General features: G+C 48.2%; 1 protein-coding gene across 3 annotated transcripts in view; it reads right to left on the bottom strand.

The window, feature by feature from the left end:
- Positions 1–10970: 10970 nt before the first annotated feature.
- Positions 10971–17697, bottom strand: part of LOC135889192 (opioid-binding protein/cell adhesion molecule) — a 343806-nt gene continuing 337079 nt past the window's right edge. For all 3 annotated transcript variants that reach the window (XM_065417022.1, XM_065417020.1, XM_065417019.1), the window contains one exon: positions 10971–11071. In XM_065417022.1, coding sequence (XP_065273094.1) covers positions 10971–11071 — 101 coding nt within the window. The remainder of the gene's footprint in view (positions 11072–17697) is intronic.

Genomic DNA, 17697 nt, shown 5'->3' on the forward strand with positions numbered 1-17697 from the left:
GCGTTTAGGGGAACAGGGCTGGCCAGTGCAGAAGGACGCTTGGGGGTTGGTGTGTGCATATCGCAAACCTGTAGAGAGACAGCAAAGCCTGCAGAGTGCTTGGATTGCCAGAGGCTGGTGGTTTCAAGGAGCTGATCTGCATCCGGCACAGACAAGACTTCCTCACACTAAGGGCTGACCGTGGCAAAGTGCCTCAAAACCCTGGGAAGCGTCCCGGGGTTATGCTGTAAAAGCAGTCACTGCTGGGAGCTGGCCTGAGATGGGTTCTGGGCTGGGAAGCCACACAACGCACAAGGAGCAGGGATGTTTTTTATCCCTGTTAACAAGTTGATGTCTAAACAATGGCCTGGAGGTGGCAAGGTGCCCAGAGGAGCCATGTGTGTCTAGCCGTGTTGACGACCCAGGGCAGCGGAGATGAATGTTGGGTGGAGTTCACCGAATATGGGTGGGAGAGACCTCTGTGGGGACCAGGCCAGCCCAGAAGTTGAGATGTGTGAGACATGGCCCAGCTCCTCTGGCATGTCTGTGGTGCAGCAGCTTCGTAGTCAGCATGGGGGAGGTGGAGTAGATCGGGCTGTGGCTCGCTCCTGTGAATGGCACATGGATGTATGGGATGGAGCTTTCAGTGTTAAGTACCCGCCACGGGGTGGACAGGAAAACCCCGCCCTACGGAGCACGGAGCATGGGGGTAAAACTCTGGCACAGAGAGTGCAGAAGAGGAGAAACTATGGGTAAATTCCCCCATGGCAGAGGGAGTTTGGAGGAAGGGGAGAGGGAGGTAAAATTTCCCCTTCTACCCCACTCCCCAGTAGGGGTAGCATTGGTGGGTGGGAGCTGGGGGTTGAGAGAGTTCTGCTGGCATCCTGGTGCTATGGGAGGGTCGGATGCTCCATCGGTCACATCGTCTGTGTATCCCAGGCTTTGGTTTCCCAGGACAGGTGGCTGCCGGTACCTGGCTGCGGCTGCCCTGCCTGGCTAGTCCTGCAGTGAATTTCTGAGCCTGTGAGATAATCACATCTCCCCCTTTATTCCAAACCGGCGGTGGGGGGGCCTAGGGCGGGGGAGGCTGGGCAGACAGGCCTGGTCAGCAGACAGATATATTGACCTGTTAGTATTTAACGTTGTTTAACCAGGTAGAGATTAACGAAAGCTTTCAGGGGCTGAACTATCGCACACATCACAATTAAGGTGGCACGTGTTCGGAGGACGTAAAATCAATAGGCCCAGACAGGAGGCTTTAGTCTCTATTTGAACTTGAGAAGAGAAGTGCATTTTCCCACCGCCGCAGCCGGGCCTGCACCATCCAGGAGCCTCTCTATTAACTGTAGGCAAAGTCCTTTATTACCTTCCCTAATGATTTTTTCCTCTACGCTTTTGTCTTCATCAAAAAGAAAGCCACATTGATTGCCACGGCGCTGTTTACTGAGAGGCCATCCGGAACGCTGCGCCCACTGTGTGCCAACGGGGCACCTGTTGCTGCCGTTTTGGCTTAAGAGAGAGAGAGAAAGAGGGTTTCCAATGGAGACCTGCTCAGGCGCGGGGGAATGTGGCTCTGAGTGGCACCTCCCTGTTCCCTTGTGTCTATAGGGCAGTGCAGAGTCCTGGGTGGAATGCCTTATTCCAGCCCCTCTTCAGAGCCCCTGCGGGGAGAGAGATTGTCAGCCAGGCCCCTTTGCGCTGAACGTAGCAGCAAAATGGCAAAAGGGTGCGTGTCCATTCAGGTAGGGCCACGTTTAGGATGCTTGGGCCCCCAAGCAAGGGCAGTGAGTTTTCCCCTCCCTTTGGGCCTGCTGCCGGAGTGACCTGGCTGGCACGAGTTGCCAAGCCAGCGCAGAGCTGTGCGAGACGGGCCTGGAACCACTCCGTGTACATGGCTGGAGCCCAACTTCAGCTCTGTTATTGGAAGGCTGGGTGGAGGTTCGCCCTCCCCCGCCACCCTGTGCCAGCAAAACATGGTCAGCAGGGAGCTTGGGATCACATCCACCTCCCTGAGGCTGGCAGAGAGCAAGCCGTGTCCAGAAAGCAGGCGAGGCAGCCAATCATTCCCCATTGTGAAGCAGGGTCTCTGCTAGGAGCCGCTCCTAGCCGGTAAATTGTAATGAATTATGCTCAGTCCCTGGTTATTCCTGTATCACCCTGTGATTAATGGGCTGACCCTTCGTGTTAGACAGTGGAAGTGTCACATCCCATCTGGTGGACTGTCACAGCTGTGCGAATTTCTCCCCTCCGGATCGGCTGTTGCTACACACCTGCACGGAGGGAGAGCAGCATCTGCAACCTTGTGTGCTCCAGACTCCTCCACCCCCAAGGACCACAGCAGTATATATGGGGGAGGAGGGAGAAGCCCTGGGTGGTTCGAGTGGGCAGCGGTCGTAGCGGCAGGAAGAGCGCTCTGTGATAAAGACCCATGCAGGGGAAAGACGGCCGAGTGAGCTGGGCATTTGGATCGCCAGGGGACTGTCAAAGGAGACGCCGTGGAGTCGTCAGGCCCAAAATGTGGGGCACCTGGGCTGTTTGAAAAGGGTTTTGGTGAAGTGGTTGGAGCAAGGGGGGCTGGGAGTTGGGTGGTCAGAGTTTGAGGCCAGACGCCACCGCTGACTGGGGTGAGCCATTGAAACGGTGTTGGACCAAACACAGCAAACTACCTCCCTCTGAGCTCCCTGGGGATTGTGTTCATGTCAGCAATGGATTGGTCTCCTGGCCTGGATCCTCCAAGGTATTTAAGCACCTAACTCCCATCGATTTCAGTTGGGGTTAGGCACTGAAATACCTTTGAGACCTGGGCCTCTACGCCTTTTAGATTCCTTCAGTGAAGACCATTTTCGACAGTTTCCCATGGCACCCAGGACCTCAAGTGCTACAGCACTGAGCTGGATAATGCTTGGGAACCAGAGCGGGGAACTAGCTGGAAACAGAAGGGGAAACCCGCAACAAATCGCAAGGGAATCTGACCAGCTTCACCGTCCAAGCGGAGTTAAACAAAGAGCATAAAAGGTGGCATTAAAATGCCACTGTTTCCAATGTCTCTTTGCTTTAATAAGCAACACGTGTTAATCTTGCCTTGCAGCGGCCACCATTAAAAAACCCGATAGATAAGTTACCTTGCGGTAGTGTCTGAGGATGAGCTGAATGTCTTTATTCTTAGTCAAGTAAAATACCTGCAAGATTTCAGACACCGCAGCATGATTGCTGCTGACTTCTTAACGGCGATTGTTGTATGCGAAGCAGTTTTTTCCTCAGCACTTATGTATCTTTGAAGCTGGTTTGGGGGTCATTTGTTTTCCCTTTTTGATCGGCTCAATTTCTCTTTACCTCCTCAGAGCTGCACAGCTTAAAATAATCCACACCGGGGGGTGCTGATATACTCTAGTGGGGCTGCTGGAAAAGGAATTTAACTGTCTTAATTTATATTAGCTTTCCTAGCGAGGCCTGGGTTGTGTGCTGAGTTAATAAACACTGGAGAGTTCCCCTCTGAAGGGGCCTATATTCAAGAGGGACTGGGGATTTTGGGGCCCAGTTGAGACACCTTTAAAAGGGCCTGATTTCTGGAAATTGCCGAGCCTCCACTCCATGAAAATCAGGTGTCTCACGGAGGGAATCCAAAATCACTAGTCACTGGTGAAAGTGTAGGCAGAAGCCTTCTGTTGATGGGCAACTTTTGGCTTAATCAGCTGTGTCACTGAGATTCCACCACCAGAACAGTGTCTGGTCACCTTTGCCTAAGAAGCAATGGTAAGATAGGGCCTGGCGTACTCAGGGTTAGGCGGCTGTGGTTACAGTCGGGTGTGGGGATTTTCTCTCTCTTGCTGGAAGAAAGCAGCAGCAAGCGGGCTTGGAGCAGGACAACGTTTGCCCCAATGGGGGGGATGTGAGGCATAACAAAACACTGCCCTGGCCCTTTAAAAAAAAATCTCTACTCTGTGTCTAGAAGGGAGGGCATTTTTGTTCAGGGTCTCAATGTTATTCAATGGAATTCACCCGGCAGGGTAGGAAATGATGCTTTTTAAAGGGACAGACTTGTGCACAGTACTAGGAAGGGTTAACCATCTTGTTTCTGCTCTGCTTCTTTGCTGTCTATTTATTTCCCCTCAGTCCCATGTTGATATGTCTTGATAGAGACAGAAACATCTTTAATACTATTACAGCTCCAAAGGCATTTCTGTTGTTTTTTTCAGATTTTTTTTTTAAATAGCATTTATTTCTGGACAAGATAAAGAAAATGCATCGGATCGCTTAACTGCTGTGCTTAAAGAACAACTGGATAAAGCTTCCCCAGTTGAACATTAGAGAGAGATAAGGGCAAAGATTTTCATTACGTTGAAGTGGCTCTGAAAATAGGTATGTGTCTGCCAAGGGCTAGTTTGGAGACGCTAGGTGGATGGATTGATAGATGAAGGTTGGGGGATGGATGGTTAAATAAATGGATGGAGGGATATATGTGTGTAGATGGTTACATTAGGCAGGTAGATTGGATGAATACACGTTCAGGGGATAAGATAAATGGGAGTGGAGACTAATGGGTGTGCATGATGGCTGGTGAGTGGCTAGATGATGTAGAAATAAATAGTTAGATGAATCATTGATGAGTAGGCAAGTGAATAGATGGAGTGTGGCAGGGATAAATGGGGGGCTTTCTAAGTGGGTGCTGATAGACGGGTGGGTGGTTAACTTGTTGGGTGGGGAAAGAGAGAAATAAGAGGGTGAGTGAAGAAGTGAGGAATTGGAGGATTGACAGATATGGATGAAAGCAGGATGGTTAGCTAGTAAGATAATTATAGAGGGACGCTGATAGAAAGGGCTTTCAGGCAACTGAGATCTCAACAGTTCATTTAACATGCTCTTCTGGTTGGCGGAGAGCTGTCATATTTTGGTTCTGACCCTGTGTCTGTCTCGAAGAGCAGGCCTGGCTTTTGCATACAAGCACCGCCCTCCATATTTGTATATGGTGCCTCTTCACCTCTCTGGCTGCCGGGCCAGTTTATTTACCAACCTCATCTCATCTGGCTCTGCGAGGTGTGGTCACCATTGGAACCCGTGGCTGCTCCAGTAGCCAGGCCTGACAGGGTGCAGGCAGGAGAATGGAAGAAGGAGCAGTGGGGATCAGGACAGAGTCTGAAGGTGGAGGGGAGAGGGAAGCTTAGAGTACCAGTCACAAGAGCCTTAAGTACCAGTGCTGCTATGAATACCAGGTGAAATGAACCCGCGTGCAGACGGGACCAATACAATGTCTATGTATGGCTTAAGGAGCACGCCTAGGCCTTGTGCTGGTTCTATGCGCAAAGCTCCCATTGAGGAAAGTGCTTAAGCTTGTGCAGCAAAGCACTTACGCACATGTTTAATTTCAAGCATATGCTGAAGTCCTTTTGACCTCAACCTAAGCATGTGTTTTACCAAATAGGGACGCTTTTCCAAATTAAGGGCCAGGTTGAATTTCACCACTGGCGGGGACCTCTCCATTACTAGAATCCCGCGTGGAGTCCAATACAGTAGCGCTGTGTGGGCGGAGTCCCAAATAACCCCTCCCCCCAGGTACAAATTTCTTCAAACTTTATTGATACACTGCACAATCACAACCATCTCTTATTCTTTCTGAATTAGAAAAGGTTACAACTACAATGTAACATGCACAAAATTCAGGTAGTATATTCACCCTTTTTAATACAATTATTGACAGAAAATCAAGACTTGACTTCATTGCTTTAAGAAATAATAATCAAATGAAAGTAACCCTAGAAGGCTGACAGGAAAAATAAAGTTTGCTTTTTTGTAACAATGTGATGGTTTGTTTGTTTGATTTTCTTTAAAGCGTTTGAATACAGAAAATTATTTATTTTTGTTTTTTTAGGATAATTGTGAGTAAAATGTGCACAACCATAGCCTTTTACACAGCTAGTAGAACTGCACCATTGATAAGTCATAGAATTTTTTAAACCTAGCAAAGAGAAGGACTCTGAACTGGACAGTTAACGGTTTCATACACCCAACATGTTCCTCACAACTGCACTTTACGTGTCACAAGAAACTTGAATGCTTAAAAAAAAAATGTTCCCTGCTCGCCATTCCTTTTAGTTTCCTCTGCCAAAAAGAACTAACCGTGTGGAGCAGAGGGGACTAGGTTAGAGGTTTTCCTGTTCTTGATGCTAACCACCCATGGTTGCAGGAAGAATTCAGTCTTGAAGCCGTGTCTCTTGGAGAGTCTTTAAAGAGAGTCTCTTGGATCCCTTTAAAGTAATGCAGAGATCTGGGCATGTGGTTGCCATCTTCCCAAAAGGTCTGATCAACTCCATTTTGCTTAGCCTTGGACCCAGCATGTTCAATATCTGAAGGACAACTTACGTTGATTAAATTTGGCCTTAGTACCAAAGTATTGACTATCTGAAGGGCAACGTGCATGGGTTGACTATCACATGGCCTCTGTTCCAAAGCGTTGACTACTGAAAAGACAATGTATCTTCGTTAGCTATGTTCTGGCACAGCTTTTAACTGCAATATTTTGTTTTGTTTTTCTCCTGTAAGGGACGAATGGACTCTGTTTCCTTTTGAATAGGATTTTTTCCATCTTAGCGTTATTTGGAAACCCTTTTCTCTGATATACCGCCCACCTCTTAGAAAGGCGTCCTGTGGCTACTTCAACGTTCCTGTCTTTGGGGGAGGGAAAATTCCACTTGAAGGTTTTCAAAACTAGGGCTTTGCAGAAACGAAAACCCTCTCGCTGTCGGTGGGGAATGAAGAGGAGAGGAAAATCACATTTTTTTGCCCCAAATTAAAACATTTTTTCAGCTTCACCTTGTGGCTGCTGTTTATTTTTTCCCTGTTTCCAGAGATAAGAAACCTGGAGTCACATTCAGGGAAATCATTGGTTTTTGTTGTTGTTGTTGCTTTTCCCTTTGATGGGGGGAAAAAATCTCACTCCTTGTCAAGCGTCACTTGGTATTTTTCATGCAGCTCCACTTGGGACCACCCAGGGTGTAAACATCTTAGAATTTTTCCAGGTGAATCATCTGCAGCAATTACTTTTGTGTGTGTGGTGTTTTTTTCTATTGCATGGTTTAACCGATTTATTTTAAGTCAATGTAACACGCCCTGAAACAGGACCTTTCTATGACTTTCTGTGCTCTGACTTGCTACACACCTAGCCCATAACGTCGTCCTCACATGAAACTTGTGCAGAGAGATGCGGCGTCTGGGATACAGAGTTGAGAGCCTAGAGCTTCCTTGCTGCATTGCGAACATGAACATTTTGCCAAAGCTTGGGCTAAATTTGCAGGGCACTTGAGATGCTGAAGTGAAAACGTTTTGTCTGCCCTTGCCCAAGAGAACGCTGTACCACAGCAACAGGACATGGAGACCTGACTCTTACATTGGTGGCATTTCTCCCGAACACCGGGGAAAAAATAGGCTTGCAAACAACTATGTATCAGGCACTTAACGTTTACCACCAGCACTTCAGTTCACATGACCTTGGAAGTCATGAAAGATATGAATGCCCCAGTGGGCCTTGAAATGTTGTTTTGTTTAGGGTCTTTTATTCCTTCCACTAGATTCCACTTTGTACCTCTCTCTTCTTAATGGCAGTATGCGTGTCTGTGTGGCTCATCAAGTTATTGTCTCTCTGATGATGATAGCAGGCAGGAAGAGAATAGGCGTCTAGGTAGGAGTAGCTACACTAGTTGACCCTTCTGAGAGACCACTTCTTCAGGTTCTCTCCAGCAGCTCTCCTCCCTCAGCCTCAACAGAGTTATGACATGATTAAGCACTTAAAACTCTCTGTTTGATGCCCTGCTTTGACAGTTAAAGGCATCTGCTGCTATTTTTGGTATTCATACAGCTACAACATTTTTCAGTACTAATTCATAGATTTGTAAGGGACTGTTAGATCATCTAGTCTATCCTCCTGTATGACGCAGACCTTAGATTACACCCAATGATCCCAGCTGCTAGCCTGTAACTTGTGGTTGAACTAGATATAAATGTGAAGACTTATTGTTTTAGTTCTTTACCAGCATTCCACCTAATAAGCCAATGGAGCCAGCATGTATATCTGGGGTTTAAAATAATAATACACCTTTGTATGTCTTTAACAGTGAACGAGGTTCCATGTGGACCTGTTGCAGGAGGCTTCTTGCACAGATTAAATCAACGTGCAACAGCCTCATGATGTTTTTTATCCAGATGAAAGAGTGGGAGGGCGCTGTTAGATTTTTTTCAGAGCAGTAAAACAGGTGGTGGTGGTGGTGAAATCCAGGCATGTTGCTCTTCATACTCAAACCTTCCCTCTTGGAAGGAAAAATAAATGGGAAAGCAAGCGTATACATTCAAGAACTCGACTGTGCTGGATTTTTTTTACATATGCATGAACTCAAAAGAATACCCCCCTCCATTTGGTGAATATACCGCCCAAATGTTTAGTCTTGTATACGTTTTTTTTTCAGACTTCTTTTTAACCATTCATGTTTTACATTTATTGACAGATTTGATGAGGCACATCCTTGATCTTCCGATTAAAACACCTAGAGCCTACCGGAAACCAGCACAAGTCACTCCCTCTCCGCAAGTTCATCTTTGCGTCCCTGACACGTGGCTGTCAGCAGCTCAGTATGGTAGGTCGTATGCTTCCTTACTGCATTTTTTTGCTTACTGCGTTCAGACCACCACGCCTGGCACCACTGGTAGTGCCTGCAGTCAGTCAGATGGCCACAAAAACAAAACAATCAACAACAACAAAAATAACCAAATGAATCAATGTCTCCTTTTACTTCCTACCTGGGAAATAGTGTCTATGTCTCGGGGGATCAGAAAAAGCAAAGAAGTTTCTACTTGGCAGGTCTTTGTAAGAGCCACTTGATTCACTCTAGTGATCCAGGTCGTACTGTGCAGCCCAATCCGGTCTGGGGCGTGGATTGAAATGACTGTCATGCAGGCTGCAGTTTGGTCTGGGAATGCTGCAGTCCTCTCGCCCTGTCAGGCCTTAGCAGTGACCCAGAAAGCTAGTAGTATTTTTAATTAAAAAAAAAAAAAAAAAAAGTACATTCAAAGACATTTAAGCAATGCAGATTCCTCCCTTACCGCCGTTAGGCTTTCAAGAAAGTGCCATGTCTCATTCAAACCGAACCAAGGAACTTGGGGGGAAGAATCAATTGAATCTTTCAAACTAAACATCCATAGTCTAAAAAATAAAAGATCGGATGCTGCTGTTCCATTTTGGAGACAGCTGCCTGAAATTCCCTCTCTAAAACGCTTCTACAGAAACAGGAAACCATGTGAATGTAGGTTTGTGGGAGGTTGTATTTTTTTTCCCTCTTCCCTTCCTTTTTCCCATCTGTTTTCTGTGTTGAGTTAATGAAGTGCTTGGAAATTAAGTCAGTTATTCAAGTACCCTTTGCTCATAAGAGGTTCCCAAACAAATACAAGAGTGATGTCAACACACTAGCAAAATAATTGGCCTCCGTCAGCTTCTGACTGGATGGATTCCGAACAGAGCAAATGAGGATCGGGGCTGGGAAAGGGAGTGAGCATAGAAGTGTTGGCCAGATTGCGTTTGGCTCTCCCAGGATGGGTCGTGAACGTGTTGTTTGGAATTGCCATAAATAATGGATAATTAGGACTTTTCTTAAAGAAAACTGGATGCATCCCCATTGGAGAACAGCAGTACAAGCACCTGTTAGCAGATATAAAACATTGGTTCTTAAAGGCAAAAGATTATAACAGCATTGGGGTAGAGTGAGGGGTGTTGCTTACTTTAAAAATAAGAGTATATATTTTGGGGAGGTAGGAGAAAACAGATCTCTGACTATTTTTTTTTTGCAGGGGGGAGGGGGGGGACTAAGTGAAGGATTGCTACTGCATTATCGTGTTTTGAATTGTCAGAGACATGCCCAAATGGCCAAATATTGCTTAGCTTTATGGCCTGTAGTTACGTTCTACCACACGTATAAATGTAATATTGTGAAATTTCTCAATATCCTCCGCCGTAACAGGTGGATGAACAGACAAAATAGAAAGAAAACTAAATGGATGGAGGGAGCGGGATAGAAACTTGGCTAGATAAATAGGTGACTCAATAGAGATGATTACGCTGATGGATGGATGAAGAGCAGAGAAGGAGAGATTTGGATAGAAGCACAGATAATTACATTGATAAATTGATAAATACAGTAAAGAGATGGTGAGATAGAAAGCCAGATGGATAGCTAATTAGATGGATGGGTGAATAGGATAGATGGATGGATAGAATGGCTCCGTGATTACTTTGATGGATGGGGAGATGGATGACTCACCATTTTGTCTATTTATCTGTTTGCATTAGCCACTCAGCCATCAGTTTTAGCAAGAGGGGAGAACAGTGTCCCCTAGCTTTTCCCTTTCTGCACTCCAAGGGATCTCAAATCCTTTGTCAGTGTCCAAATGCACTATCACTATGGCCCATTCACAGCCGCCACTTACAGCAGTTGTTGCCGAGAGCCCAGGTGCTGGCGGGGGGTGGGTGGGTGGATTTATTAAAACATCCCTCCAGATGGAGGCCAGGTGAAGCCCAAATGTAATAGGACACTTATCAACATGAACAGGTATGTACAGTGTAACAAGTAGAAAGAACAATCCTTTTGCTTAAGAGACACAGAGATAATAGGACACTTTGACTCATTTTGACTTCCGCTGTGTGTCGTCCCTCAAACCAAGACACGTCTCCGGGGGCAATTTGAACAGGTTCGGCCGAGACACGCTTAACTTTAGGATAGGTTTATAAATAGGGTTGAGGGCGGGGCCGGGGAAGAAGAAATTGATTCGCCTTGCGAAACGCCCATGACTTATCCCCCAACAGGTGGTGGGAACCCTTTTCCCCTCCCCCTCTCCCTTCCCCCCTGGCAGTACGTTCAAGTGGTAAAACTGGGTGTTGCCCCCGCAGTGTAGAGAGTAAAGTCTGTGGTGTGGGAGAAGCCAGGTGTCGCCTCCGAGGACCCTTTGCTTTCTTATCAAAACTTGATGAGAAAGTGAGCGAGGAGGGTGCCCGATAGCCAGAGGCAGGCCATTGCTCTGGAAGCCGCGTTGCTGCCGTCATGTACTGCTCCGGGGCCTGGACAAGGGAGAGAAAGAGAGAAAGGTTTGTTATTACCAGCTGGAGGGAGAAGGAAATCAACCGGTCCATTGACTTCTAAGCGAGATGGGTCCCAGAGGGAAGCCCTGAACTTTGGGGAAGTCTAGATCTGAGGTCCATGGCTCAGGCTTATCTCAGCTAAAAACACAGCAGGTCTTTCCTCCCTGCCTTTGTCCAAAGCCAGAGTTTCCTTTCTCTCACTCATTGCTTGCAGCCCCACTAAGCCAGGGTTTGCTGGGGCGGGGGAATCCTCAACCATTACTTTCAGTCCACAAACCACTGCAGGGGGAAAAGAATCACTCCTAGTCAGCCAGCTCCTCCATCCTCCTCCTCAGGTCCCCAAAGGCCTCACTGTGCTGCCCACCGGAAGGGATGCTGTTGTGACCCATCACAAATTGTGGCACAATTTGAGGACCTGTTTGCACTAGGCAGAGTGAGTGATCTCCATCCATGAGCTAGCTCCCCCACTGCATCATGTGGCTGCCTCGACAGATCCTCCATCCTCTATGTGACTCTTTGGGGCTCTTTTCTCTTCCACCCTATTCTGCATAGGTTCTTACACAGAGTGACTTCGGCTTGACCCCGATTAGGGAAAATCGAAGGTGGAAACAAAATCTGTGAGTCCCAGTCAAACTCCACTCCCACTCCACTAATGCCATACAGCTCTTGCGTCCTAATTACCAGGCACTGGGATTTTCAAAGGTGCCTAAGGGAGTTGGGCACCCAACTCCCAAGGAAATTCTTTCCCATTGGGCTCCTTCTGGAAATCCCGGAGAGAATCTTTACTCGGAACTATACTGGACTAAATTGTCAGGGAGGTTCAAACTAAATGGCCATTCATAACGAGATCAGATAAATATATTGCCATTGGAGACCCCATCCCTCGACTCCGATTCAAAATATCCCTTTGCTTTTCCACAGGACTTTTCCTCCTGAGGAAATGGCCCATGGACATCCATCAGGTTGTTTTCCTTTAAGTGAATTTTAGTGCTCAGGAAAGGCTCTGGACTATTTAAATACTGGCTAGTGGACCAAGAAAGGTGTAGGCCTGGCCACTGAAGAGACAGCAGAGCAGAGAGAATTCAACGCAGGCTTCCCACCCGAGCTCCCTTGCACCTTAATTTTGAATCGGAAAGCCAGCTCTTGGCATCAGCGATCCCATTCCGCCCTTAGCTTCTGTGCTGTGCTAACACGAGGTCCAGGCAGTACAGCTGTGATGGGGAAGAAACATGAACTGAGCTAGCTCATTTCACATAAGCCTCCTAGCCATTCCTCAGGTTGCTACCAACGGGGACTGGATTTGAGCTGATAAGCAAGAGGCATTACACATTACACTCGCCACGGACATGTAGCTACTGGCAGGATGGAAGGTGATGCCTGTTACCATCTGTTAGCACTGTACAGCCAGGGCAAGGTTGAAATGTCACGGGGAAGTCATGATGACACAGGTTCCCACTGGTGGGGACTAGGGGCAGGAACAGTGAGAGCAAGGGCTGGAATGTCCCCTGCATGGATGATTCTCGAGTAGGAGCCAGAGCTGCGGCGTTTGGACCCGCCCCGTTCTTACTGCAGGAGAAAGGCTCGTAGCACTCCCAAGAACTGCCCCCATCGTCAGAGCCGAGTCCTCGGGACTCCCTCCCAATCCCTGCTCCCAGGGTATCCCAACACCCCTCCCGCGGAGTCTCATCACAGTGAGGAGAACTCGGTGCGCTGCTGTTGGAATCCGTATTGACCTGGGCCAGGAATCCCTACAGGGCACAAGGGCAGGTTGCTTCTAAAGAGCCGTCATCCCCTGCTTTGCCCCATCCCCCTCTGCAGAGCCTGATCCCCGTGGAGGATTCCTGGAGGGGCTTCCTTTGGGTCAGAGAGCTAGCGACTCCCCCTTCCACGCTCCCCTCCCCTGCTGGGAGGGAGCATTTGGCCCAAAGGACCTCATTGAATATGCAATAGGGAGGGGAAGGGCAGGGAGGAAGAGGAGTTCCTCTCGGGGAACATTGTGAAGTTGTCGATAGGTGGCACTGCCTGACCCTAGAGATAAGAAATAGCCGCCTCCCCGTCCCCAGCTTGCATGCCCCGTGCAGACCATTGGGAGCCATGCTGCAGGCACTGTCATATGCAGCATGGTCCACTGGTGTCGTCCTATATCCTGCATCTGTCGGTGATGGTGTGGTAAAGACACTACTAGCCTTAGGACCAGGGGAACCAGACTGTAAGTGACATGGCTTTCACTGGCGTCGTTCCATTTAGGTCCTGTAAGTAAGAGTGAGTTTAATCATCTTTGCTGAGTCCCTGCTTGACACCTCCCACAAAACCCCCACACTAGGTCCCAGGATTGGCATAGCAGGGAGGGGGCTGCGGGTCAGGATGAAGGTGCCTCCGCAGAGCTGCGTGGGAAAGTAGGGACCAGGGTTGGGGTGTGTTAGCCGAGAGATGTGGGAAAGCCCAGGGCGGGAATAGTGGGGGCGGCGGCAAATCAGAACTGAGGTGCGTTGTCAGAACTGCGTAAAGAGAGCTTAAGCAGAGAGCCTGCAGTTGCCATCAGTCTGTGGGTTTGAGCCGCACCACAGTCAAGCTGCCTCAAACGTTGGCATATATAAAAAAGCCAAAACCCTGTAGCCTGCTCCACGGTGCTTTGCAAGTTAGCGTAAATGCTCTGCATCCCTGTACGTGCTTTCTCCGGAGCACCACATTGCTGCAAAAAGAATCTGACCCCGCTTTACCCCAACAAAACTCCATAGACCGCACTGCCTCTGGCAGGATCATTTGCTCACAGTTCCAGAATAGATATCTATGGATTTTGCACAGCTTTCCAAAAGCTGTGGATTTAGGATAGAATCTGAGCAGAAAGAAGCTCTCTCTCCAAACAGATCGTCCCCCCACTGCACCCCCAGTGGAATTGCTAGAGACTAAAGACGCCAGGAAAGCGTCGTGCTGTTTGATTAATTAATCACAATTTTAGAGGAACCCTGATTGACTGGAGCCACGGAAAAGAAAGCAGCTGTGCCTAACTCCTCCCATCTGGAGCTCTTTATGCTGTAACTGCTCTTAAACGCTCTACACTCTTGTAGCTCTGTTCTCTAGTGGGCTCTGTTTCCCCCCCGTACATGAAAAGGCAGCTCTCAGTTGTTATTTAACTAGCCTAATGGCACTAGCCTAATTAAAAATTGATAACTACCAAGGCGCACGGGCGGACTGCGAACCGCCAACTACCGCAAGCGGGCCCTGCTCATGTTAATGGCATTCCTCTTCATGCTGGGGGATATTGTCAGTAACGATCCGTTGATTTTACTTTCTCCCTTCGAAGCCCAATTTCAAACAGGCAGGGCTCCTAGCCCAGGACTTAGGCCATTCGCTTGAGAGGTAAGAGATCAAAGTTCAAATCCCTTTTCAGCAGACAGGGGATTCAAACCAGCACATCCCACTGGGAGTACCCAAACCACTAGCCTGCAGAGGACTCTTGTTTCTTTGTCCCTTTTGGGCCAGTTAATATGTAATTAAAGTGGAATAGCTTCAACAGGCAACAGTGAGGGAGCCCCCAATCGTGGTACCCCCAAGGTTAGGGCGTAAACCTGGGCTGCCTGAGATGCCTGTTCAAACCCGCTTTTAGCAGTCAGAAGGGGAATTTGTACCCGCATCTCCCTCAGCCCGCATGAGTATCCTAACCCCTGGAGTAGACCGGGAGTGTAGGAGACCCTTCTTTAAAGGCCTTTTCCTCACCAGACAGAGGGTGAAACTGAAACAGGATCCCTCACGTCACAGGTGAAGACCCTAACGGTCTAAAGGTTACACCCGAGGCCTCCCAACTCCTTCCCCCTCTGCCCTCAGCTGTTTTGTGGGGTGTTAGGCTGGTACCTCACAATCTCATAAGAAACGGTTGGGGCACCGAAGTCACCTGACTCCAGGAGAGGGGGTTCCTGGCAGAGATAGGCACTGAATTCCCTGAAAGAGGCAGGGCTTAGCAGAACCTCTCTCGTCGCTATCTCCCAGTGGCTACCTCAGGCAGCTCCCTGATGGCTTTTATGGATCCCGTTCTTAGGTACCTGACTCTCCCTTTTCATTGAAGAGGGAGCCTAAGTGCTCAGTTCAAGCTTTGGGAATCTCCTTGTTCCAATTATTTTTCTAGGCATCTAAAAGGCAGGGATGGCACTGCTGACATTGCCACATCTAAGTCCTTCTGTGGATCTGGGTCGCAGTCCTGAGATAGAGAGGAACTGAGACTGGATATACTTGGTCCATTTTATAGGCAGACAGCGCTGTGACTGTAAGGGAGCTGAGATTGCAGAGGAATCACAGAATCATAGAATATCAGGGTTGGAAGGGACCTCAGGAGGTCATCTAGTCCAACCCCCTGCTCAAAGCAGGACCAATTCCCAACTAAATCATCCCAGCCAGGGCTTTGTCAAGCCTGACCTTAAAAACCTCTAAGGAAGGAGATTCCACCACCTCCCTAGGTAACCCATTCCAGTGCTTCACCACCCTCCTAGTGAAAAAGTTTTTCCTAATATCCAACCTAAACCTCCCTCACTGCAACTTGAGACCATTACTCCTTGTTCTGTCAGCTGCTACCACTGAGAACAGTCTAGATCCATCCTCTGTGGAACCCCCTTTCAGGTACTTGAAAGCAGCTATCAAATCCCCCCTCATTCTTCTCTTCTGCAGACTAAACAATCCCAGTTCGCTCAGCCTCTCCTCATAGGTCATGTGCTCCAGCCCCCTAATCATTTTTGTTGCCCTCCGCTGGACTCTTTCCAATTTTTCCACATCCTTCTTGTAATGTGGGACCCAAAACTGGACACAGTACTCCAGATGAGGCCTCACCAATGCTGAATAGAGGGGAATGATCACGTCCCTCGGTCTGCTGGCAATGCCCCTACTTATACAGCCCAAAATGCCGTTAGCCTTCTTGGCAACAAGGGCACACTGTTGACTCTTATCCAGGAGAGGGGTTATGCTGAAATTGGGCATGCTCCATTCATACCACATCACCAGGACCCAGAGAACTGAGAATGGGCATGCTTTGTGAATGCCACAAGCACTGAGATCACGGCAGGGAGTGCAGAATAGACACCGTCAGTGCAGGCCCCAGCCTCGCACCCAAGACCAAGGTGGGGAATTGAGAACAAGCAGCCTCAGTGCCTGCCATAGACACAGAGCCCTAAACCTGGGGCGTCCAGATGGGTGTGTGAGAGGCTTTCTGGAGTTCCTCTTCCCCCACACTCGTGCTGCTTGGGATAGGGAGCTCTAAATTCCTTCTCTATCCGCTTCTCTGGAAGTCAGCTGCTGTCTTCAGTCATCTCTTTTCCCCTGCCTCTGAAAGCTGAAGTAGCATCACATCCACTGACAGCATGAATGTTTGGCAGCATAAGACGCGTGTCCGTTCCCAGCTACTCTATGCATGGGAATGCCTCTCTACCTTGGGCCACCACCAGTTCTGAAATAGAATTAATCTGCCCCAAGAATAGAGCAATAACTTGGGCACATCAATGCAACATCTGATTCCAAACTCCACATTAGCGCCCTGTTCACGCCAAGTGTTTGCTTTGCATCAGCAACGTGCAAGAACGTGCGTGAATCTGCATGTTCCTTGTCCTTGTGATCCTCCTCTAGTTCTGGCAGAGGGGAAATGGGACATACTTCAAACCTTGGATAGCAACATCTCTGGACTGGACAATAAGGATCAGCTTGCTGAAGATCTGACCATCAGTAGTTTATTGCTTGTGCTGTCTGCTTCTTCTCTTGTTCAATTGTTTTGTTGAGATTACCAAATGGTTTGAGATTGTGCCTCACCCCTTTGCAGCCTCCTGGTTACGAACTGCTTCATTTCTCGTGTGCCATTCTCTCTGATCATGCACTAACTTTCTGCAATTTCAGGTGGGCCCACAGTGTTCACAAGTGGCTGTCTGTTGTCTGGGCTTGTTCCAGGTTCAGTGCTAAAAGGATTTGTCATTCTTGGACAGACATTTCATCTGCAGCCATGCGCTTTGTGATAGCTGCTTTGTGGAGATCTGTTGCTGAAGGCTGCCCTCCACACATATGTTTTGTCACAGCTGTTACAGCTGCAACCAGTTAATACTTGGTCAGAGCCTTATCTTTTGTGCAAAGATGCTGATGCTTCCCACAGTTCTTGTTGAGTGATTGCTCAATGGACATGTCATGCCATCCACCACTGAAGGGTCTGCCAGTCAGGTATACTGCTCCCTGACAAACAGCTAGGACATGATATATTGCTGGCTTCTCCTCCTCCAGAAGTCTGGTTTCTGCTACATTTACAGAACTCCGTCTAGCATCGTTCACATGACCACGCTGGAAGTAAGTGGAATCATCTCTGCAAATGTCTCAAGCTCCATGGACTTGTCATCATCTCTCTTGGCTGCTAAGTATCCATTAGTAGTTGGGAGAAATTCATTACATAGTTTTCCCAGAACAGAAATGCTTATGAACAGTTTTTTTCTTGGGTAATCTAAGTGTCCATGACCGGGTGGAGTGATTGGGTGCTATTCCTTAAGTCTGCCAGCGCATTCAGTGCTTCTACACTGTTTCCTCTGTGTACTTTCTCTACGGCTTCAAATGCATCACTGTACAATTGAGCTTTCTCCAAGATGTCA

Source organism: Emys orbicularis, chromosome 15, assembly GCF_028017835.1.
Source record: "Emys orbicularis isolate rEmyOrb1 chromosome 15, rEmyOrb1.hap1, whole genome shotgun sequence".
NCBI lineage: Eukaryota > Metazoa > Chordata > Testudines > Emydidae > Emys > Emys orbicularis.